Here is a 23,602-nt window from a genome sequence, read left to right on the forward strand (position 1 = left end):
GTCATGGGTTCGAATTCCGGCTCTGCCACTTGTCAGCTCTATAAGCGTGGGCAAGTCACTTAACTTCTCTGTGCCTCAGTTACCACATCTGTAAAATGGGGATTAAGACTGTGAGCCCCACGTGGGACAACCTGATTCCCCTGTGTCTATCCCAGCGCTTAGAACAGTGCTCTGCACATAGTAAGCACTTAACAAATACCAACATTATTACATTATTATTATTAGGTGGAGGAGCTGGGATTAGAACCAATGACCTTCTGACTCCCAGGACCTTGCTCTATCCACTGGGCCCTGCTGCTTCCCGTGTACTTAAGTATGCTTAACGGATGAGTTGTGCAGAGTCACATTATAGAGTAATTCTATTGGTATTATAACAATTAATTTCATTAGTACAGGTGATTGTATTGAGTTCTTATTGCCCCTTCCCCCACCCCCCACCCCCCTTAGCATGTAACACTGATAAGGCCCTTTGAATGTGGTGCATTTTCATCTCTAGCACTGTGCTCTTTTATATATATATTTGTATTACCCTATTTATTTTGTTAATGAGGTGTCCATCCCCTTGATTCTATTTAGTGTGATTGTTGTCTTGTTTTTGTCCGTCTGTCTCCCCCAATTAGACTGTGAGCCTGTCATTGGGCAGGGATTGTCTCCATCTGTTGCCAAATTGCCCATTCCAAGCTCTTAGTACAGTGCTGTGCACATAATAAGCGCTCAGTAAATACTATTGAATGAATGAATCTCTAGACAACTTTGGAACACCCCATGTCACCGTATAGTGTTGTGCCCCCTGGTGGCCGGAATGAGTTATTGTGCCCAGGAAACATCAGGTTTAATAGCTATTGTAAAGTATAAATATTGTAATTTCTATTTCCTTTCCCAAACTTGTGACATTTTTCTCATCATTCGCCAACGGCGTATTGCTTCTGGTGTTTGTAATACACCCAACTCCCCAGCTTCTGAATGAACCGGCATCACACAAATCTTACATAAAAGGGGGAAGGGTCACAGTTCATGACTCTTCCCAACCTGAAGAGGAGAATTTGTTCAAACATAAAAGAAACTTTTAAAATTCAACCTTTCAGAAAAGGTTATGCTTATGAAAATGATTTGACTCAGTTTTCACGAGATTTCCCCGAGCAATCCTCAGAATAAAAACATGAAATCCAGGAGGTGTGTTTTCCAAGAATGAAATTCCTCTCCAGCAGACCTTCTTACTCTCAAAGAACTCCCAGGCATCCCCTTTCTTCCCCACTCCTGAGAAAATCGACTAATCCACCAAGTGCCCTACTTATGGTAGTCAGTTAAATGTGAATGAAATCAGCATTCTTGATCTCTTGCCCATGATAACTTATTGGCCAGCACGTGTTTATTTATGAAAGTGGCTCTAAGTTTAATGCATTGCTGGAATCCAGTGTGGAAGAGACAGCCAGATAGACGAATGCTGGTCTTCATCAGAGCAAATGTGACCCAGGTTTGAGCCAGAAGTGCATTTACCCAAGTCACTGCCTTCAAGTAGTAACAAAATAATAATAGTAATGATGATGGTAATAACTGTACTGTTTGTTAAGCACTTTCTCTCCACCAGGCACTATAGTAAACAGTGGGATAGATACAATTTAAGCCGATATGACACAGTCCCCGCCCATCTAGGGATTGTAGTCTAAAGGCATCTTAGCCCTGTTTTTACAGAAAAGGGACACCGAGGCACAGAGAAGTTAAGTGATTTGCCCAAGGTCCCCCAGCAGGCAAATGGCCAAGGTGGGAATAGAGCCCAGAACTTCTGACTCCAAGACCGGTGCTCTTTCATTTAGGCCACACTGCTTCTCAGTGATGTACGTATATATGTCTTTTCCACAAATGTCCAGTTATCTTTATGAGAAATATTATCTTCCTTTCCACGGCAGAGTACACCTTCGCAGAATGTTTCCAAGCGGCCGATTCAGCAGATGCAGCCAACCGCTCCAAGGAACAGCAATTTACGTGAATTACCGATAGCGCCAGCACACGTTCTGGAGATGAGTAACAACCGTTGCAATGCTACCCCTGCAGCCCAGGTGAAACCTCTCACCAGCACCCCACCACAACCACCATCACCTTCTACCAGATCTGTTGTTGGGGTCAGGACCCCCCAGGGAAAGACTGAAATGAAAGCCAGACCAGTTCATCCTGTGGCTCATACCAAAGTAGACGCAAAAAATGAACCAGAAGTAAGTGTACTGTGTACTGGATTTGTGGCGTTTGCATCACGATTAGAAACGAGATGCTCAAAGTCCCATCTCTTAAATCCGGAAAACATGGAGTCAATTTTCACTCTTCTAATTCCTACATTGCATTCCAATTTGTCATATAATCTCGCTGCTTGTTGCCATCCCGTCCATTCCAAAGTCCTGGCCTTAGTCCACCTGGAATTTGGCAATTCCCCATGATGTATTTCCTGCATCCTGGACTGCAGCATACCAATCAATCCGCAGTGTCATTTCCAAAGTCCATTACTCCATCGATTTTCACTATGCCACCCCTATTTCTTAAAGGCCCCACTGACTTGCCGTCAGCTGGGGATCATGACCAAGCTCCTCACCTTCTATCTCACAGCCCAGCACTGGGCCCCACAGCCATTACCTTCTTTTTCCTCCTTTTCTGTAGATCCTTTGTTCCCTCTAAATTCGTTCACTGCTCCCTCCAGCCATCATACTCTATTTCAGAAAAGCTTTCAACTTCCCAGTTTGTCAGTCTCCATGCTTTTCACCTTACAGAACATTTTTGATATCCCACTTCATCCATAGAGTCTTTTCTTACTAAATAGAAACGAGGAAGCAGTTTCTGTCCCCATCCACCCTTTGTCTCCCCATGATTCTACATTTTGCTTCAGTAACTCACTATTCCATCTCTACCTCACAAAATATACATTCACATGTTGCATATGTTTGCTGTTTGTACAATTGGCTTACCCAAGTGTTCCAGTGTGTTGGTCCATCACATGTTGTTTTTAGATTGTAACAATCTTGGATTGTAAGCACCCAGAGGACAGGGCTGTTGGTTTAACTTGTTCTGTTTAGGTACTTTTTAGATGATGATGATGGTGATGATGACCTACGACGTCAATCTTTGAGGACAATCAGAAATACATTCTTGTTAAAGTTCTGTCCCTTCCAAACATGAAAACATGGCTTGGTAAAGGAAATCATTTTAGCTGCACTTTTTGTGGGGGATCGGGGAAAAGCATAGGGATTCATTTTTGGCATGTTTATAGCAAAAAAACTTAGTCCATCGGGCTTAGTCTATTGCCTAGTTATCGAAGTTCAAGAGTAGCTCCATCTTAACCTTCGATTTAAAAAATTCACAGTCAATTCTCACTGCAGGAGAAGTAGAGCAGCTTGAGTAGAATAATAATCCTTTTATTAGAAGGCCCATGAAAAATATTTGCTCTCTTGGCAGGCATTTCACTAGTGGAGACCACTTAGTTTCTGGTTTGAAAGATTAAAAATAATATATGGTATAATTGTGCTCATGTGTCCTTTTTTCTGACTATAGTCCTGGAATGACTTCTTGATAGTTCTTGCAGGTCAAGATGACTAAAATTTAAAAAATAAGTACACCTCATTTCCAGAAAATAACTTACAAATGTGTATTTAGTTACATTAGAGGAGCATTAAAAAAAAAGATATACATTGGATGAGGGAAGTGTTGTTTAGCTTCCTCTCTCTTCTAACCTTTTTTGCCAGAAATTATGGCAGAGAGGACTGGCATTTCTTCTACTCAGATGGGTGGGTACTACAAAAGAGGGAAATCATCATTACTGGAAGACTGAACAGAAGTAAGCATTTGGGGGAAATTTAAAGGTAAATTGAAGGAGAGGCCCAGTGAGCCAAAAGTAAAAAACCTTTTAAGCTTGAACAACATTAATAAGTGTGAATTTGAGGTTACAAGAACATTTCCTCATGCCAGAGTTAATTCTTGTATATCAGTGTGCTGCTGCTAGGAGTCCATGAGCTTTTAAAGAAATATTAAATAAAAAAAACGCACCTTAATAGTTCTTTAAATTTCTGCCTTCTAGAGTTTCCTCTGAACCCAGTTTGTGAAATTTTCTGAATCTGTTCCAAAGGTTATGTGACAGACTGTAATAGTTTCAGAAAGACTCAGGGCATTCCTTACATACTATTAATATTCCATCACAGCAATTGGCAACATTTTGATTCCAAAGAGTGCATGAGTTCAAGGTCAGAGAGATTGACTTGTGCTGTTCATTATAACCAATTATTGTGTGACAAATGAGTTTGAGATCAGGCTGAAAATTCTGTAAGAAAAATCAATAGTTCTAATCAGGGCCTTTCAGGTCATTTACCACCCTACCTTTTGTTAGTTTGTCAGAAGAGAGCAAGATAAAAAACCTGTTTGACAGTGGGTTGCCTCAGTATTGTTGCCGTTTCCATTTGAAACATATTTTGATATCTTAAATTAGTAGTTTAATTGGTTTCGGGAATTTCTAAATGAGTGGAAATTTACATGATTTCACTTTTAATATTCTGATAAGATTTTTTTAAATGAGCTTTGGCTCGCCTTCCCCCTCCCCACCCCCCCGCCGCTTCACCAGAAGAAGAGATTTATACTTAAGTTGTAAAGAAGGTCAGAGTGGTTTGTCTCTGGATGAATTTTGAGCTTTGTGGAAAATGTTTGTATAGTAATTCTGGCACATCGTTTGGGTTGACACCCCATTTCTCCCCATGTCTTTCCCCGATTTGGTAAATGATGCATTTTTCCTGTTTAGTTTTCCGATGAAGATGAAGAGACTAGGTTGTATCGTTTAAAGATTGAAGAACAGAAACGCTTACGGGAGGAAATTCTGAAGCAAAAGGAGTTACGACGGCAGCAGCAGGCTGGTGCTCGGAAGAGGGAATTACTTGAAAGACTCGCTCAGCAACAGCAACCTTACACTCCCCAGCCCTCAGTAGAACAAGAAGAGGAACCATCATTGTCCCCAACCAATGGCAACCCATTGCTACCTTATCCCGGGACGCAGGCCAGACCAAATGTGAAAAACAGGCTTCTGGTCAAAAAGCAAGATGCAATCATTACAGAAGTTCAACCCAAAACACCGAATTTCGGGCAAGGCGGGGCAAACTTGCAGTATCCAGGACAGCAGATGAAACCAGTGAAACAGTTGAGGCAGAGTAGAACAGTTCCTCCGGGTCAACCCCAGCCACCCCAGAAAGGGCAGCCAACAAAGCCAGTCGACACGGACGAAGCTCTGCACCTCAGCCAGGCTGCTAGAGTGGCGTCAGTACAAGGCCGACCCCAGGATATGAAGCCTGGCGTGAAAAGGACCGTAATGCAGCGAACGAACACTGGTAGTGGAGATGGGCCACATGTGAGCTCCAAAGTCAGGGTGATTAAGTTGACAGGAGGGGTAAGTTTTCAAGTTTTATGAGTGTGTCTTTTGGTTATTTTTGATGTTTTTCTTCTAGAATTATCCCAAAATACATAGAAACTCTCTATTAAAGAAAAATAAAAAAATTGACTGAAACCTGCCTTGGTCATAGTCCTGTGAATTAGGAGATAGCAGCTCAAATGGGATAACCCCACTCGGTTATGTAGGGTTTTCCCATGTAAGGATTGAAAGTGCTTTCTTAGAGAGTCCCTCATTTTAAATTGCCACTGGGAATCCCAATTTATAATTCAGCTCAAGTGCTTATTAGGGCAAGAGGGCTGGGCGCTTAAAATTATTCAGAGGCCTCTTAGGATAGCAGTCAGGTGCCAGGGGCAGGGTGGAAAAGCCTGAAGTATAGCTTGTCAGTCGGGATGACTGCCGACATCAGGGCCCCGCAGCATCCCGGAGGGAGAACCGGGACTTGTGGTTGGTGATTCCACAGGCGTCGGTTGCCCAAAGTGATCCTCTCAAAAGTTAAGTACACGCTGTACGGGGCCAGGCAAAACCCCTAGTTTTTACCTAGACGTGGCTCTTCTGGATTGCGGCGGGGAGAAGGATGCTGTCTCCCTTCTTCAAAGGGTAGTTCTGTAACCACCTCAACCAGGACCTAAACCATTTCCCATGTTGTGGGATTATTTTAGGCAGCCAGGAGATACAACTGTGACAGTTACCAGGAATCTAGAAATTTAATAGGCACCTCTACCTCTGCTGTTGCGTCATCAGTGATAGTAATAATTGTGTTATTTGTTAAACGTTTGCTCTCTGCCCAACACGGTACTAAGCACTGGGGGTAGATAATCAAGTTATACACAGTCCGTGAACCAAAGGGTACTCTCGGTTCAAGGTGGGAGGGAGAATAGTGAATTTCCATTTTATAGATGAGGAAACTGAGGTACATATAAATTAGGTGGCTTTCCCAAGATCACACAGCAGGCAAGTGGCAGAGGCAAGGTTAGAACCCCAGCCCCTGATTCCCAGGGATGTGGTCAATCTCCTAGGCCACACTGGCTCCTGTAGGTTCTGTTGCTGCCATTTTGAGCCCCTTTGGTGTAAAGCCCAGAGTTGGACACAGAACTTTATTACGCATCTGCCCAGTGACGACCATAAAGGGAGAATTACCTCCTTGTTCTATGTGCGTATTATAATACCGTAGAATATACATCCTAGTGTCATGCCTGGATGTTGATTAAAAGTGTTGCATGACTGGCCCATGTTCAGTTTTCAGTCCACTATGATTTGGAGACTGTTTCCCATCAAACCTGAATCAAGCTCGACCCTCATCCTATAGCTCCTTTCCTCGGAAAAGTGGAGGCGATTGGTTTTCTTCCTTTAGTGCTCTATACTGCACGTGTCCCCTCTATTAAACTTAATTGACTTGTTTTGCATTAAAAAAAATCTGCTCCAATCTCTAGGCAGGCCTCGAGGCCTCCTCAGAATCCAGTACCTGCCAAGAAACTATACTCTGGTGAACCATCACAGTTGTAACTGAGGAGTGTGCTCAGTCTTTTTTTTTTTTTTTTTAATTTGAGGCCAAATTTTTCTTTGAATTCTTACCCCGACACCCACATTGGGAGTGTCTTGCAACTTAATTAGCTTGCATGTGCTCATACTTATATGTCAATTTTGAGTTAAAAAGGAGTTCCTCTTGCCTTTCCCGCTCTTGGTTAGCCAAGTGAAAGAAACTGTTTAATCACTCGGACATCATTGTGCTTCTTTTTCACTCATAATTCTCAGGGAAGTAATTTTTGATCCTTCAGTCTTTGATTGTGTTTTCATCTCAATGGCATTTTGGTAACAGCTGTCAGCCAGAGTTGTTGGGACATCCTGCCGGGGGGGTTGGGGGGAGTCAGCCATTTCTTTGCACAATTCAAGAACCATTTTTATGTTTCTGTGTCTTGATGATCTGAAGTTAGATCATTTTTGTTCTTTAAAGCCGAGCAGTGACTTTTTTTCCAATCGGTTTTAAACCCAAAGTTTGAAGAAAAATGTTTGATTAAATGGGATGTGAAAAGTTATACGAAGGGAAATAGCTGGGGACTCTGAGTGATCGGCAGTGCTGCACCCCCTTAAATTTCAGTCAGATCTTTTTTGTTTCATGCTTCTCCATTATTATGCGTAGAACATTCAGAACTTGCAAATATTCTGGGAAGCTTTTACTTAGCGGGTTGTCACTTGGAAAAAGGATTTATTGAGAATGTTTCTTGGATTGCATTTGGGAGCTCTAGGTTGCTACTGAGATACAGGTTTAGGAGGTGAAACTGTGTGTGTTTTTCTGCAGCAGTGATTCTTCAGTTTTTTGACCCAATAAACCTTGTACCTTGACCCTAGACTCCTCACACTTCAAATCATCCCAACCAGAAAATGTCAGAAATATTTCTTGAGTTCCTACTCTGCAGAAGAACCCTTGTACTATTGAGCATTCAGCCCTCAGGAGATTAGAAATTACAAAGACCACATTTCCTGTCTTTAGATCCCAAAGGCTGGGAGGGAGAAGGTGGAAATAGCCTGGGCTCAGCACAGTGCTTTATTTATTACACTGCTTTGCTACAGGCTTATTAGTTGATGGCTTTCTGCTCAACACTGTGACCAGCTAAGGGCTGTCCGTTCCTCTTCTTCCACTCCCTTCTGCATCACCCTGACTTGCTCCCTTTATTCATCCCCACCCCTCAGCACTTAGATCCATATCCGTAATTTATACTTATGTCTGTCTCCCCCTCTAGATTGTAAGCTCATTGTGGGCAGGAAATGTCTCTAATTATTGTTATATTGTATTTCCCCAAGCACTTAGTACCGTGTTCTGCACACAGGTGCACAGTAAATGAAATTTAATGAATGAATGAAGTTAAAGTTCTGCACCTCTGACCTGAGACCTCTTTGGAAATTTACCACCTTACCTTTCCACCCTACTCCAGATGCTGGATTCCAGTTTTCTACAAGTTGTTTTGGGGCTACATTTTGGTATAGTTCAGTGTTGGGTTATTGACCCTTATAATAAATACAGTACATGAGGGAGCTCATTTCCCAGTGAAAGACTGCTGCCCCATATATTGTCAACTGGAATAGTGGGCCCAGTGCATCTTGCCTATGGATTGGTGGTGTTTCTGGTGATTACGATTTGTCAGTACTTTAGCCTACCTTTTCCATCCTTGGGCAGGTAATCATCTCCCTGGGATTGATGAAAATAGACTAGGTGACCTCTTGAGGGCTTTTCCATCGCTGATTATGTATGTCACTGGCCTTAAGTCTGTCGTTGGAAAGATGGTTGATTCTTTGAGGAGAAAATATTATTTGCCAATTAGTGCAACTTTCTTTAAGAATTTGCAGGGTTTTAAAAATTTACAGTGATGTTTGTCATCTCTAGAAAAAGTCTCTATTGGCCCAGGTCAAGTGATAGCTTTGGGCAGATAGTAAAAATCCTGATTTTATTTATTTTACTACCTACCTTTGAACAGGCTGGCCTAAAAAAAATATGGCTAGAAAATTTATATTTATTTGCAAGGTTGCATTGGCCTCATAAAGACCTCAGCAGTTATCCTACTTCTTTAAGGGCCCCTTTCCTTTCTGTGCCAATGGACTTCACTGTGAATTTGTGGGGAGAGTGCTCTGCAAACAGTATATGCTCGATATACCACTGATTACCCCGGTAACATTTTTAAATACTTAAAAAACCTCACATTTAAGCACTTCCCGGAAAGCATTTTAAAGCCGCCATTCCTTATTCCAGGGTGCCAAAAAGGAAATCCAGTTAAATGGTATTTTTCAGTAAAAGCAGAAAGGGGTTCAACAATGATGTGGACCCCAAAGCCCATCTGTGTGTTGGTTTCGTAAAGGCCCTTGATTATTACCACATTTTCTGTTTGTCCTGGAGCCCTGCCTAGACTCCAATTTATATCCCCATCTCCAGGATGAACCTTAAAAATCAATACAAAATATTTCAGTTGCTGACATAGTAGTCTTTTTAGTATGTGTGAATTTTTGGGCCCCAATGTTTTCTTTAACCCATACTATGTTAAATAGTTTGTGTGTTGAGGAGGAACTGTGTGATCTCGCTCTAGTTTTCCTTTCCATCTGTCCCTTTACTAGTAGTAATGAGATTTCCTGAACACCCATTGTGTGCAATGCACTGTGTTAAGTGCTTGGGAAAGGAGAGCAAAAAGACAAGACACATCCCCTGCCAAAGCTTTAAGGAGAACAAAAATATTCATTTGAAGGGATTCCTTTCTTTTTCTACCCCTATGGAATGGTTTGGTGTCCATCTTCTGTCTAAGTGCTGAAAAATAAAAGCAATCATGGAATTTAACAGTTTAACTCTGATCAAGGAAATTTAATTTTTAATAGTTTGGTGCCAAGCTAAATCAATTTTACTTTGTTCCGCAAGCCATACAGCGAAACAGTGCAGAATGCAGCAGTAGGAGGGCAATCTGTCCCATTTTGATACTCTGTATTTTATTTTTAAAAAGCTGCCAGAACTCTCTGGGAGCCTGGAGTCTTAAGCCATTTATCCAATTCATTTTCAGTTTGTTTCATGAAAGTTTTACAGATTCCTTTCTAGACCGTTTCCCTCTATTTTGAAAGGACTAATCCCTGATTATTTAAAGAGGATGTTTCACACGTTAAATACAAACTCCTTTTATTATTGTGCTGTCAAGGGAATATGCTTTGAAAATAGAGGGGTAAGCAGTGGTTTGGAAAAGCGGAAAGTATCATGAGCACATTTGCCGAAACAGCTATTGGTGCCGTATGCCTCCCTTTAATTAAATTCCATTTCTTGGAGTTTTTAGTATTTGGAAGTTGGTTGGGCTTGAAGAGTTGAAAGAAATTCAGGGTAGAATTTCATATCAGTTTCATATCAGCACATCAGTTCCGATTCTCCTCTCTTGCTAGCCTCGGCTCAGCCTCAAGTCACCAATGAATATTTTTCAGATGAAAAACCAAAATGACCAAGTTGAAGACTTGGGAATCAATCAATCCATGATATTTATTGAGTGCTTACTGTGTTCAGAGTACTGTACTAAGCACTTGGGAGAGTACAGTTCAGCAAAGTTGGTAGACATGTTCTCTGCCCACAATGAGCCCACAAGTCTAGAGGGGGGATAATACTAATAACTTGAATATTTATAGCATGTATTTTGTCCAGTACGCCTCCACATTCATTCTTATTGTCTTCAGCAACTCTGTGAAGAAGAATACCTGTGACAGGTATTAATCCCATTTTTCAAATGTGGAAACAGGCCCAGAGAGGTTAAGTGATTAGTCCAAAGTTCCCAAGGAGGTCAGAGCCAGGACCAGAACCCAGGTCTCTTAACTCCCAAATCTCTGCACTTTCCACTGCCACCCTGCAGTGTAGTCTCTTTCTTCTTAAATGTAAATATTACAGGATTAATATATCTTTATCAGGAAAGTTATTTTAGTGTGAGGAATAATTAGGAGGATTCTAGCATTGTGTGAAGCAGCGTGGCCTAGTGGAAAGAGCACAAGCGTGAGAGTCAGAGGTTCTGGGTTCTACTCCTGGCTCTGCCACTTGCCTGCTGTGTGATCTTGGGCAAGTCACTTAACTTTGCCATAATTCAGTTTCTTCATCTGTGAAGTGGGGATTCGGTACCTGATCTCCCTCCTACTTAGATTGTGAGCCCCATGTGGGTCAGAGACTGTATCCCATCTGATTAACTTGTATGTACATAATATAGGGCTTCAAGAACCTCCAGTGGTTGCCCATCCACTGCTGTGTCAAAAAGAAACTCCTTTCCATTGATCATCTCACTCCCGCCTACCTTACCCCCTTGATTTCCTACTACAACCCAGCCTGCACACCTGGCTCTCTAATGCCAACCTACTTACTGTACCTTGATCTCCTCTATCTCACCAACGACCTCTTGCCCACTTCCTCCATCTGACCAGGAACGCCCTTCCTGTCCGACAGACGATCACCCTCCCCACCTTCAAAGCCTTATTATAAGCATACCTCTTCCAAGAGGCCTTCCCCAACTAAACCCTAATTTCTCCTTCTTCCACTCCCTCTGGGTTACCCTTGTACTAGGATATGCATCCTTTATTCAGCCTTCCCTCAGCCCCACAGCACTTATTACTTCTAATTTATTTATTTATTCATTCAATAGTATTTATTGAGCGCTTACTATGTGCATAGCACTGTACTGAGCGCTTGGAATGTACAAATTGGTAACAGAGACAGTCCCTGCCCTTTGACAGGCTTACAGTCTAACCATTTATATTAATGTGTCTCTCCCCCTCTAGACCATACACTCGTGGGCAGGGAACGTTTCTGTCAACTTTGTTGTATTCTCCCAAACACCTAGTACGGTGCTCTGCACACAGTAAGCACTCAATAAATACAATTAAAGCTTGTACTTTGAGCACCCGTAGCCGTGCTGTCGGTTCAGTGGAAAGTTCTGGAAGTCAGGAGACCCGGATTCCGGTTCTGTTACAAGAAGAGGAAAGAACATCTGCTGTGCCTGTGCCAGCTACGGGGAAGGTTTCCGGGGCTTTCTGCCAAGTGGCTAATCCAGCAGGACTCCAGAAATATTGCCAGCTAATTTGGGTGGGGAAGATGGCGGGTGGCGGCCGTCAAGGCCACCAACCGCCTGCCGGGTTAGAGCCTCACAGCACTGGCATTGTGCTGCAGTCCCTTTGGCCATCAATGGATCAGGCAAGTAAGAAAAGTGGTATTGTGCAAACCACTGTCTGTACAGTCAGTTCTTTCTGCGGGTTTGCAGTCCTAATGACTCAGGACCAAGGCTCACTCATCCTTTGGGGGACTCCACTCTAGCACACGAGTCTCTCTCAGTTATTGCAGTTTGTCAACCTTGTTCAGCTTGTCTCCAACATAACCATATGAATCCCAACAGTTTATCCCATATTAGGATACAATATTCTAACTTCCTTCACTTTCTCTATCATCTTTTTTGTTCTGTTTTTAGAGGGTTTTTTATTGCAGAAAATACCTGGGTTCTTAGCCCACATACCCTCCCCATCTGTCAAGCGGGTAACTTTCCCATTATCCCCAACTTTTAGCACTGTGCTAAGCTCTTGGGACAGTACACCAGGAGCGAGACCCACATCTCCTCCCTTCAAAGGAGCTTAAATTTGAATGAGGGAGACAGACTGACAAATCATCTAGAAATAGTGGAAACAGGAGAAGGGAGCCTCATGAAGGGCAGGAAGAGCGTCCGATCTGATTACATTGTATCTGATTATATCGTATGATATCTAGAGCAGCAACGTGGCCTAGTGGAAAGAGCACAGGCCTGGGAGTCAGAGGACCTGTGTTCTGATTCCGGCTCTGCCACCTGTATGCTGTGTGACCTTGGGCAAGTCACTTAACATCTCTGTGCCTCAGCTACCTCATCTGTAAAGTGGGGGATAAGACTGTGATTCCCCATGTGGGGCAGGGACCGCAGCCAAGCTACTTAGTTTGTATCTACCCCAGTGCTTCGTTTGGTGCCTGGCACACAGTGCTTAACAAATACCATTAAAAAAAAAATCTACCTCAGAGTTTAAGAACAGTGCTTGGCATACGTAAGTGCTTAACAAATACCACAATAATTAGTAGTAGTTGTACAAATATGAGGATGAATTAGCTGAACAAATAATTGGTGTGTGTGAGTTTGTAAATATATATAAAGGCCAAGAGTGGGTATAAAATGCCTTAAGTGCTAGTGTGGCTATAGGGCTGTATGGCTAGAGTGTTGGAAATTAATTGAGGAAGGGCATAGAACTCTACTTCCTGGAGAAAGCCTGAGCTCCTACTGAACAGCAGTTGCCTACCTAGAAAAAAGAGGGTTTGGCTGCAGACTTTTCAGAAAGTCCCAAAATGCCATAGGGTATATTCAGGGGCCTCTGCCCTGCGACACATTGAGCCATGTGAGAGACAGAGGGGCAGCCAGGTGTCAATTGCAGCTTTCTAAATTTTCTATCAGATTTTAAAAAGAGCACTTCAAGCCTTGAGTTGTGTCGTCTGTACCGTACAGCTTTCCTTCTCTTGAAATGCTGCTTTTTAAAAATGCGAGCCCGTGTGGATATGTATCCTACCGATTTAGTTTCCTTTGTTTCCCGTGAGCCTCTTGAGGACCAGGGACCCTAATTATCACCCGGCGTTTAGTACAGTGCTTTGTGCTCAGAAAGAGCTTAATAAATACTATTACTGCTATTATTACTACGACCACCTACTCAGAGAAGGAGTGTTTTAGACCAACAGTGCCATAAACTGTTTTAAGTGCTACAGCTAGGATGTCCATCCTTTCCAGGGGTCTGGATTTTGAATTGGGTGTATAAAGATTCACGGGTAGATTCGGCATTGTCGTACCTAATGGCAAGCCATGCAGTGAGGTCTTCGGGCTGCAAGATCAGTAACGGTGGCAATGACAGTGAAGTATGGCCTTATCGGAAGGAGAATTCATAAGAGGCTGCCCTGGGACACCACACCACCGTCCTTCTGTGTATCCTGACAATGTTATCTGTCCTCTCAGTACGGAGTATCAAATGTCTGTCACGAGGACAGAAATTAATGTCACCTGAAGACATGCAATTAATCTTTTAGAGGTTTTCATAATACCTTTTCAGAAAGAGTTGCCAGTTTGGCGGATTTGGATTTTGGGGTTTAGCAGAAGATAAGGGAAATTAATTTTTCATCAGGGTTAATACGAGCTAGCAGGGCCACAAAAGCTGAGAAAAATGGTCGGGGAATTTGTCAAGTGTTGTCACTCTAGAATAATGCTGCTTAACGTCTGATAGGTGTAATCAAGAGTTGAGATTTCTATAGAGAGGGATTAATCAATTTGCTCACTACTGAATGCAAGTTGGTGATATCGAGCCTTCGTGAGGTTTAAGAAGGAAAATAAGATTTGATCTGTCAAATTGCAAGAAGCTCTGACAGTATCACTAGGCATTTTTATCTGTATATTTGAAGCGTTTGTTATAAATAAATTTGTCCTACTAATGTTGGTGGCAAAAAAACTTCATTTTGTACGATTTGGTCATAATAAATCTGATAAAAAGTACGCTGACTTGGCTTATTTAATTCAGACAGTTCTTATTTAAAAAAAAAACTATTTTTAAAAGTGATTTTAAAGCGCCATCTTTAAGGAAGCGTTCTGTCTGAAAGAATACTCTCAGGATTATCTGGTTCAGCAGAGAAAGACCAGTAGCCTTTCTTGGCAGGAGTCCTCGAGATTTTAACACATCTTTGAAAAAGTAGCTAATGACCTTTAACCTTCCTGAATGGAGCCACTTTCTACCAAATAGTAACAATCATTTTGATTGTGCTCACTCTGGGGGTCATGTGCTGTACTCAGCGCTTGGGAATATGCTGTGATCTTTCACTCCCCAGGAGAACTTTCACAGAAGGGATCTTTGGTATTGCAAAAACGTAAAAAAGAAAAACCGCAATTGCCATCCTGTTCATTTTTTTAAAAATTCAATTTATCGCTGTTTAAGGATAACATTAACCCTTAGCAGGAAATGGACTGGTTAACCTAACTGAAGTCCACTCCAGTCCTGTGGTTGACTATAAACATTGGGGTTTGGTATTTCTTTATTGGGAGGCCTTAATTCCTGCCTGATAAATTGTCATGTTTTACTTCCAACATATTTTTTGAACTTACCCCTCAATTGGAAAACTCCGCTCCCATTCCCAACTAAGTAGACAAAGCCATTTCACTTCAAAATTTTTCAATTGTTTTGTCTGCAGATCAGAAATAAGGCTTCACTATAGACATTCAAATGACGGGTTAAGATTGTACTTCCCTGAAAAGGCCTCACTGTAAGATTATGATGAACAGTAATGAAGAGAAATTTTGATTTTAGTTCTTTTTAAAGACAGCTGAAGATCTTAAGTTATATGTTGTATTGTACTTTTCTGAGTGCTTAGTAAAGTGCTCTGTACACAGTAAGTGCTCAGTAAATATGATTACTTGATTAGAAATGTTTTAGCTGGATCCACTTGAGACAAAATTTCCTTGTAAAACCCAGTGCCATAATATAGGTGGCAGAAGGGAAGGATATAATCCTTATACAACTTCTGTGAAATAAGGCTTGACTCAAAGCATGATACTTCTCCCTCTTCACTCCCTCAATTGTATTATCACCATCATCATAAATAAAAACTTTAGGGCAATGTCCAAGTAGACTGAGACTTGAGGATGTTAGGCTGGAACATTTTAGCCGGTCTTTAGATCCGGGCCAGAGGCACAGATGATGAGCACACACAAAATCATAGAACTTTGGGAACACAAAGAACCCAAAACCATTGCATCCATCGACTTGCTTCCAGCCTGGGAAGCGGCATGGTCTAGTGGATAGAGCCTGGGCCTGGGAGTCAGAAGGGCCTGGGTTCTAATCCCGGCTCCACCACTTGCCTTTTGTGTGACTTTGGGCAAGTCATTTCACTTCTCGGTGCCACAGTGACCTCATCCGTAAAATAGGGATTAAGACTGTGAGCCTCACATGGGGCAACCTGCTTACCCTGTATCTACACCAGTGCTTAGAACAGTGCTTGGCACATAGTAAGCGCTTAACAAATGCCAGCATTATTATTATTATCTACCTCAGGGCTTAGAACAGAACTTGATACGTAGTAAGAGCTTAACAAATACCATCATCATCTTAACATCCTCCCTAATTGGGCATCCGCCTGTTAGTGCATGAACTGAAGTTTATTTTTAAGTCTGCTTGCTGTGTGTTGACTGTATTAACAAATCATACACATGGAAAAAAATCCACTAATACCCAGTACAGTAAGGTCATTCTCCAATATGTAAGAGCTCTTCATTTCTATCCTGCAGAACTAAAGAAATGTGCAGCTAGGAAACACTCAATAGATCTGCCAAAATTTATGGGTCACCATATGCTCAGATACAATTACATTAACTTAATAGCCGTTTACATGCTGTGAGATCTTTTTTTTTTTTGTCCCTAACATTTTTGACAGTGTGACCTAGGAGGAAAGCTTGGGACTGGGAGTCAGGAGATTTGGGTTCTAAACCCAGCTCTGCAACTTACTGTGTGACCTTGAGCAAGTCACATAACAGCTCTGTGCCTCGGTTTCATCGTCTCTAAATTGGGGGATAAGGTAATTATTTTCCTTCCTTAGATTATGAGCACATGAAGGTCAGGAGCCATGTCTGATCTGATTATGTATTATGTATCTACTTCTGGCTCCTAGCATGGTACTTTGGTACTTAGGAAGGACTTCATTCATTCGTTCATTCATTTGATAGTATTTATTGAGCGCTTACTATGTGCACAGCACTGTACTAAGCTCTTGGAATGTACAATTTGGCAACAGGGATAGAGACAATCCCTGCCCAATAATGGGCTTACAGTCTAAATGGGGGAGACAGACAGCAGAGCAAAACAGAACAGAACAAGACAACATCATCAAGATAAACAGAATCATGGAGATATACACCTTATTAACAAAATAAATACGGTAATATATGCAAATATGCACAGTGCTGAGGGGGGGAAGGGAAGGGGAGGAGGAGCAGAGGGAAAGGGGGGCTCAGTCTGGGAAGGCCTTGACTGTAGGCTCCTTGTAGGCAGGGAATATGTCTGCCAACTCTTATATTGTACTCTCCCAAGTGCTTAGTACAGTGCTCTGTGCACAGTAAACAATAAATATGATTTGATTGTATGAGCTACTCTGAAGAGAAATGAATGGTGGACTTTCTTTAAAAGTGTTTTTTTTGTTGGTTTTTTTTGGACCTGACTGTAAATTTTTCACTAAAGACAGACCTATCTCTCTGCCAAGAGAATTGCTGGAGAGCCTTAGGTAACTGTTAGGAACTAGTGTGAAAAGAGAGTCAGACTCTCAAAGAACATCTTTGAGATCTGGGTGGCTTGGAATCTATTGCCTTGGGCTTCTACCCAGTCCATCTAAATAGGAATAGCTGGCCCCCAGTTATTTACAGCATTAGGGTTTGTTAGGCAATTGTTTGGGCTGTAGGCCCGGCAGAACGCTTTTTTGCTGAGCTGTCGAGCTCTACCCAAAAACGTTTTAGGCTTAGTTTGTAATGGGAAAGGTGCCGTGGCACTGGAAAACCATTTTCTTTCTTCCAGCTGGCCAAGTGTCTCCAGCTGTAACCATCTGGAATGGGGAGGAAAGGAGGGGAGTTTGAGGCAGAAGTGGCTATATTTCTGACTGTACCATGTTCTAACTTGCTCCAAGCTCCATCCCCTACCAGATACCATAAACAGTCTCCAGCATGTCACAGCCCCCAGAGCTCTGATTCAGTGGGATCGGGGGCCAACTCCTTATTTCCTGGGCATAGTGAGGTCGGGTGAATCAATCCGGCCCACCCCCAAATGACTGGTCTCCCACCTAAGGTCTATGAGTATTCCTACACTTAGTGGTGAAAATAGCATTGATTTATTCCTCAAAGCTGTGAAACCATTTTAAAACTAAGTGTTTTGGATTCTGGTGGAATTAGGGGGCTCTGGTATTGCATTCTTAAGTGGTATCCATCCCAATCACCCTCATTTCTCCCTTCTCCTCCTCTTTCTTTTTTTTTTTTAAACCTATCCCACCTTGCCTGGAATGTTGAGTTACACGAGCTGTATAGAATTCTGTCCTTCCCGAGACACCGCTGAAGGGTTTTGAAGTCTTGGAGCTGATGGGAATTGGCCTGGGTGTTGTGCATTACCTTGGATCAGAAGCACTTGATACATTTTTATTTTGTTCATGTTGCAAAATTCCACCTTGGCCAAACACGTGAACTCTTTCCGTCTCTTTGGAGTTTGGACAGTCTAATTACCGGAGGCCATCTGCAATTTTCTGACGCTAAGGGGTCAGAGTTTTCCTCCCCAAATTTGGAGATTTGGTTAATGTTGTTGTGGTGACAGGGATCTCTCCATATCCAGTCATGCCCATTTAACTGGACTGGAACCCCTGGATTGTAATGCAGAGGGAGGAGAGGTTGAGGGAAGGAGGAAGGAAGTTCTAAATAAGGAGAATTATATAAGCTATGGGTTAGGAGCAGGGTTTAATTATAAGGTCAGCTGGGAGACTTAGACTGGAGTTTAGTAAGAGAGGGCTGGCTTAAGGAGAGCCTTGAAATCAAGGGTCACAAGTTTTTATTTTGTAGGTGAGGAAAGATGGAAGACTTGGGGGGCTTTTTAAGGAGTGAAGTCATCTGCTCAACGTTTTAGAAAGACAAATGGTGTGGCAGGGTGGGTGATAAAGTGGAGACACACACACCAGCAAGATCCAAAATACCTAATACAGAAATGAAAATAAAATCAAAGAAATTATCATTATGGCATTTAAGCGCTTACCATGTACCAAACACTGTGCTAAGAGCTGAGGTAGATACAAGACAATGCGGTTGGACACAGTCCCGGTCCCATCTGGGGCTCCTGGTGTAAGGGGGAGGGGGAACAAGTATTAAATCCCCATTTTGCAGCTGAGGAAACTGAGGCACAGAGAAGTTAGGCGATTTGCCCATGGTCACATAGAAGAGCCAGAATTAAAACCCAGGTCCTTTGACTCCCATGCCTGGGCTCTTTCTACTAAGCCATGCAGCTTCTCAAGCAATGGTTACAATTTTAACCTTAAAGTTGAGATTTTACTTACTGTCCTGATGAGCTGAGAATTTTCATCTTGTTCGGATTGGTGATCGAATTGGTTTATTTTTAAAAGAACAAAAAACTGTCTCAGCCAAGCTACCAAACAGGTTACCCTCCCTAGTAGATATCTCATGAAGCCGATGTTGGATTGAGTAGGTACTGAACAGCACGATACCTTGTTGATTTCAGCAGGGGGGAGAGAATGTTGGCTTTTTTCACCCAGAGGGCCATCCCCAACGGCTCCCGCCGTCTCCAGAACTGAGGCAGCAGCCTGTGCGGAAGGTCACGCTGACAAAGGGAACGCTTCAGCAGCAGCAGCAGCAGCAATATCAGCAGCAGCAGCAATATCAGCAGCCGCAATATCATCCGCAGCAGCAGCATTTATCGGGGGCAGCCCAGATCCACTCAACTGGCCCTCCAGGAATCAGAAACATCCAGGGAATTCACCCAGCCAAGAAGGTACTTTTTTAGATTCAACAAGACTCAGTCTTTTTCAGAAATGTGAGCAGTGGGTTCTGGGACATTGGAAGTTCTGACCGGTCTTTAAGAAATCCAGGCTTAGGTATGATAGTTAAGAATTAGGGTATTCAGCACTGATAAAATCTATTCACCATAGTACATATGATCGGTTTAATCCCCACACCAAACTGAAAGTAAATCACAACTGAGCTTCTCTTTTCATTTTCCTGTTGGGGCCATGCCACCTGGCCCCTGCCATAAATTCATGAGCCTGTTCTTTTGAACAATAATAATTGTGGTGTCTGCTTACTAGGTGATTTAATGGAGAAGATCTAATACAAAAAGATCAAACTTAGTCCTTGTCCCACAAGGGGTTCACAGTCGAAGGGGAAGGGGGAACAGGTATTTAATCTGTATTTTACAGGTGAGGAAACTGAGGCACAGAGAAGTTACATGCCTTGCCTAGGTTCATACAACAGGCAAGTGGCGGAGCCGGGATTAGAACCCAGGTTTCCCGACTCCCTGCCCAATGCTCTTTCCACTAGGCCACTATGCTTCTCAAGTTTGAAGTTGTATAGTATAGATTTAAATAAAATATTTGAGTTTTAGTTTGCACTAGGAACCAAACTACCCCCAGCCCAATTCAGGGGTTTATTATTATTAATAATAATAATAGTAATAATGGGATTGGTTAAGCACTTACTATGTGCCAAGCACTGCCCTAAACACTAGGGTAGATGCAAGGTAATCTGGTCATCCCACGTGGGACTCACAGTCTTAATCCCCATTTTACACGAAGTAACTGAGGCACAGAGAAGTGAAGTGACTTGCCCAAAGTCACAGCTGACAAGTGGCGGAGCCAGGATTAGAACCCAAGACCTCTGACTCCCAAGTCTGTGCTCTTTCTACTAAGCCACGTTTGGTCGTTGAATCCTCTTGCCCTTAGACTCCTGAGAGAATTAAGTATAGTAGGTTGACTCCGGCTGCAAGGTCTCAGGATGGAAGAACAGTGGATTTAAAGTCCCCTGAACTTGTCTTTAAGGCCACACTCACATCTGCCGGTTTTCACTTGATGTAATTTTTGGGTTCTGCTTAAATAGGTTCTGTAAAAAGCACTGTCCTATCATTTGGCTGCAGGGGATAGACACGTTAAAAGGGGTTACGGAGTTGTTTCAGTCAGTCAGTTGTATTTATTGAGTGCTCACTGGGTGCAGAGCACTGTACTAAGTGCTTGGGAGAGGACAATATGACAGACACCTTCCCCGCCCACAACAAGCTTACAGTCTAGACGGGGAGACAGACATTAATATCAATAAATAAATAAATACGTGACCGATATGTATAGAAGAGCTGCGGGGATAGTTTTTGCAGTGGTTTTGGACCACTTGCCTAACCCCGCCTTTTTATGTTAGGAAGCGCTACAAGGCTCCCTTCACCTCTACTGTAACATCTGAATTAGGCTATTGTCTTAACCGGGAGCCACTTTATTTTTGAACACCTGGTCATAGTCCCAGGGAATGAATGTGTTCTCCTGGGTTTCCTAGAAGGAAAGGAGAAAAACAGAGCCGGCCATCCTTCTTTTGAAGATCTTAGTCTCCCCCTGCTTTTTAAAAGGGGGCAGCCAAAGAGATTGAGATGCTAGACAATGGTCCAGACAAGACTCTGGTTTGGTGTCCCTTTCGAGGCTCCCGTGAGCCGCAGGAAGGCTTCAGCCCTAGGCAAGCATGTCCTGATTCTCTTGGGGTCCCCGGAGTTATCAGATGCGGGGTGCAGTGCGTTAAGCCATTGAAACTCATTCCACCAGTCTGCTCACTCCTTGTGGGAAACTGGCAGCCAGCCCCTAGCAAGTAGCGCTTGTACCCGATGAACCACCCTGAATTTCAATCGAGCCAAAGAGAATGGCTCACTTGTATACCCGAGTACTTTGGAGATAACAAAAGCTCAAACTTAGTAAATCAAAACCCTGTACTTTTGTTGTTGGCAGGTCATTATGCACGGGAGAGGCAGAGGAGTAGCAGGCCAGATGGGCCGGGGACGCTTGATGCCAAATAAACAGAATCTGCGCGTGGTGGAGTGCAAACCTCAGCCCTGTATTGTGTCAGTTGAAGGGCTTTCTTCATCAACTACTGATGTCCAACTGAAAAACCTGCTGATGTCAGTAGGACCCATTCAGGTAGGTCACCCCGGGTGTATAATTTCTATGCCAAGAGCCTTTCATCCTCAAAGCGAAATTAATTCTGTGATATGAAATGCAGGGATCTTTAGGGTTTGGGGCCCTTGGTTTAAATTAATATATTTGAAAGGAAAAAACATCCGACTTGTGTGTCACCGGATGAATGCTAGTTGGAACATTTGCCCTGGAGACCGAGTGATCTGGGGAATCTTCCGATGTGCTAGAATGTGACCGTATCATTCATAAGCAGTAAAGGAAAGTGCACCAACTAAATGGCTTTAAAAAAAAAAAAATTAAGCTTTCCAGTTGGATAAAGGGGCACACGGATTATTTTTCTTTTTAGAGAATCCACTTGGAATGATTTATGTAAATTTAACATGTTATTTTGTACCCAAGGTTGCCCAATTTGAAAGCATACTATGGCGTGTCCTTGGCCTCTTCTCTCAGCCTATGCCCAGAATCAGAATCCTGCACAAGGGCTTGGAAGCATTTTGAAATGCCCTAGAGGGTGATGTATCTTAGCAAATAACTATAGCCTCATGTCTCGTGTTGTAGAAAGCAGCAGCCATTTGTGTGTGGATTTTACAACACTTTCTAATTAGGAGGGATACAAATGATTTTTACATTTTTATGGATTCTTTTTTACAATTGCCACTGTAGCACAGACAATTACTAAAGGTGAGTATGGAGCGAAGCTTCTTGTAAAATTCATGTAATACAATGCTGGGAATACAAACCGGCATTTTAAATACCATGTTCTGAGATACGTTCTACCATTCAGACAGTTTTACAGTGGATTAAAATTTGGATAGAAATTGGCAGTCACCATGCTATGAATAAAATGTCTTCAATCTTCCATTCACTGGGGAGGGATGGCAAGTCGGGATCTCGTATTATGAGCAACGCTTTGGTTAACTGTAGAACGCTGGAATCAACTGCTCATCATAGTCTTTTCTATTAAGTGATGATGGGATAGATTTGCATTATCTTGCCAAGACAGAAATCAGCTCATAGACTTACTGCCCAGATGATTAGAATTTAGGGTGGCCAGTCATCTGGTTGATTATCAGTTTGGTTTTCAGCCGGTCTGTCTCATGCCCCTGGTTCCTCTCCCCGAGCCCCCCAGTCCCCTTATGCCCAGTATTTTGATTTTTAAGCACTTGGCTGCCATTGCTGCCACTGCTGAGTTCCACAAGACCCTGGAAGGGGCCCAGAAAGGCCCTGGAGTAATTAGGGGGGGATCGGGGTCCCCACCAGAGAAACATTCTAGGTTCGGACGGGCTCCTGCAAAATGGGACATGGGACATCATTACACTAACCTGTGTGCCAGGTGTGACCAGTGAATTCTGTGTATTAGTTATGGTATTTATTAAGCACTTACCAGCTGCCAAGTGCTGGGGTGAGTGGACACAAACTTAACAGATCAGAAGACCGAATTCATGTCCCACAAGGGGCTTGAAATCCAGGTAGGATAGACAGATAAAGAGAGGTAAAAATGAATTGCAACCCCCCCCCCCAACCCCGGGGGGGAATAGAATCAACAAACCAAGACAACAATGTCAAGGCTATTGAAAAAAAAAATAGATTTTGGAGGTGGGAATCTGACTTCCCACTGCTCCAGATAAGCAATCCTTAGTTACAAGCCATTGAAAACCTCCACAGGTTCTAAAGTTCCCTCCTTCTAGACTGTAAGCTCCTTGTGGGCAGGGAACTTGTCTATCAACTCTGCTTGTATTGTACTCTCTCAAGTGCTTAGTACAGTGCTTCGCACACAGTGAGTGCTCAATAAATGCGATTGATTGGTGAATTAAAGCTTGTAATGGTTATCTCCCTTAAGTGATGTCCTGCAGGTATAGACAGGGTAGGCAGACCCCACAACGGAGAAGGGGATACTCAGTCCCTGCCCACCCCTTTCTGTGCTTCTTATTTGCCAGGGCTGGACTGTCAGTGACCATCTTTCTAGT

At 42.8% G+C, this 23,602-nt stretch overlaps 1 protein-coding gene across 3 annotated transcripts in view; it reads left to right on the top strand.

The window, feature by feature from the left end:
* RBM33 (RNA binding motif protein 33) overlaps nucleotides 1-23,602 on the top strand; it is a 111,202-nt gene that overhangs the window by 60,073 nt on the left and 27,527 nt on the right. For 2 of the 3 annotated variants that reach the window (XM_029077754.2, XM_029077755.2), the window contains 4 exons: nucleotides 1,908-2,210; nucleotides 4,769-5,407; nucleotides 19,199-19,465; nucleotides 21,450-21,638. In XM_029077754.2, the coding sequence (XP_028933587.1) occupies nucleotides 1,908-2,210; nucleotides 4,769-5,407; nucleotides 19,199-19,465; nucleotides 21,450-21,638 (1,398 nt within the window). Of the gene's footprint in view, nucleotides 1-1,907; nucleotides 2,211-4,768; nucleotides 5,408-19,195; nucleotides 19,466-21,449; nucleotides 21,639-23,602 lie in introns of all 3 variants that reach the window. The other variant, XM_029077753.2, reaches the window with a different exon arrangement.

Source organism: Ornithorhynchus anatinus, chromosome 13 (genome assembly GCF_004115215.2).
Source record: "Ornithorhynchus anatinus isolate Pmale09 chromosome 13, mOrnAna1.pri.v4, whole genome shotgun sequence".
NCBI classification, from domain to species: domain Eukaryota; kingdom Metazoa; phylum Chordata; class Mammalia; order Monotremata; family Ornithorhynchidae; genus Ornithorhynchus; species Ornithorhynchus anatinus.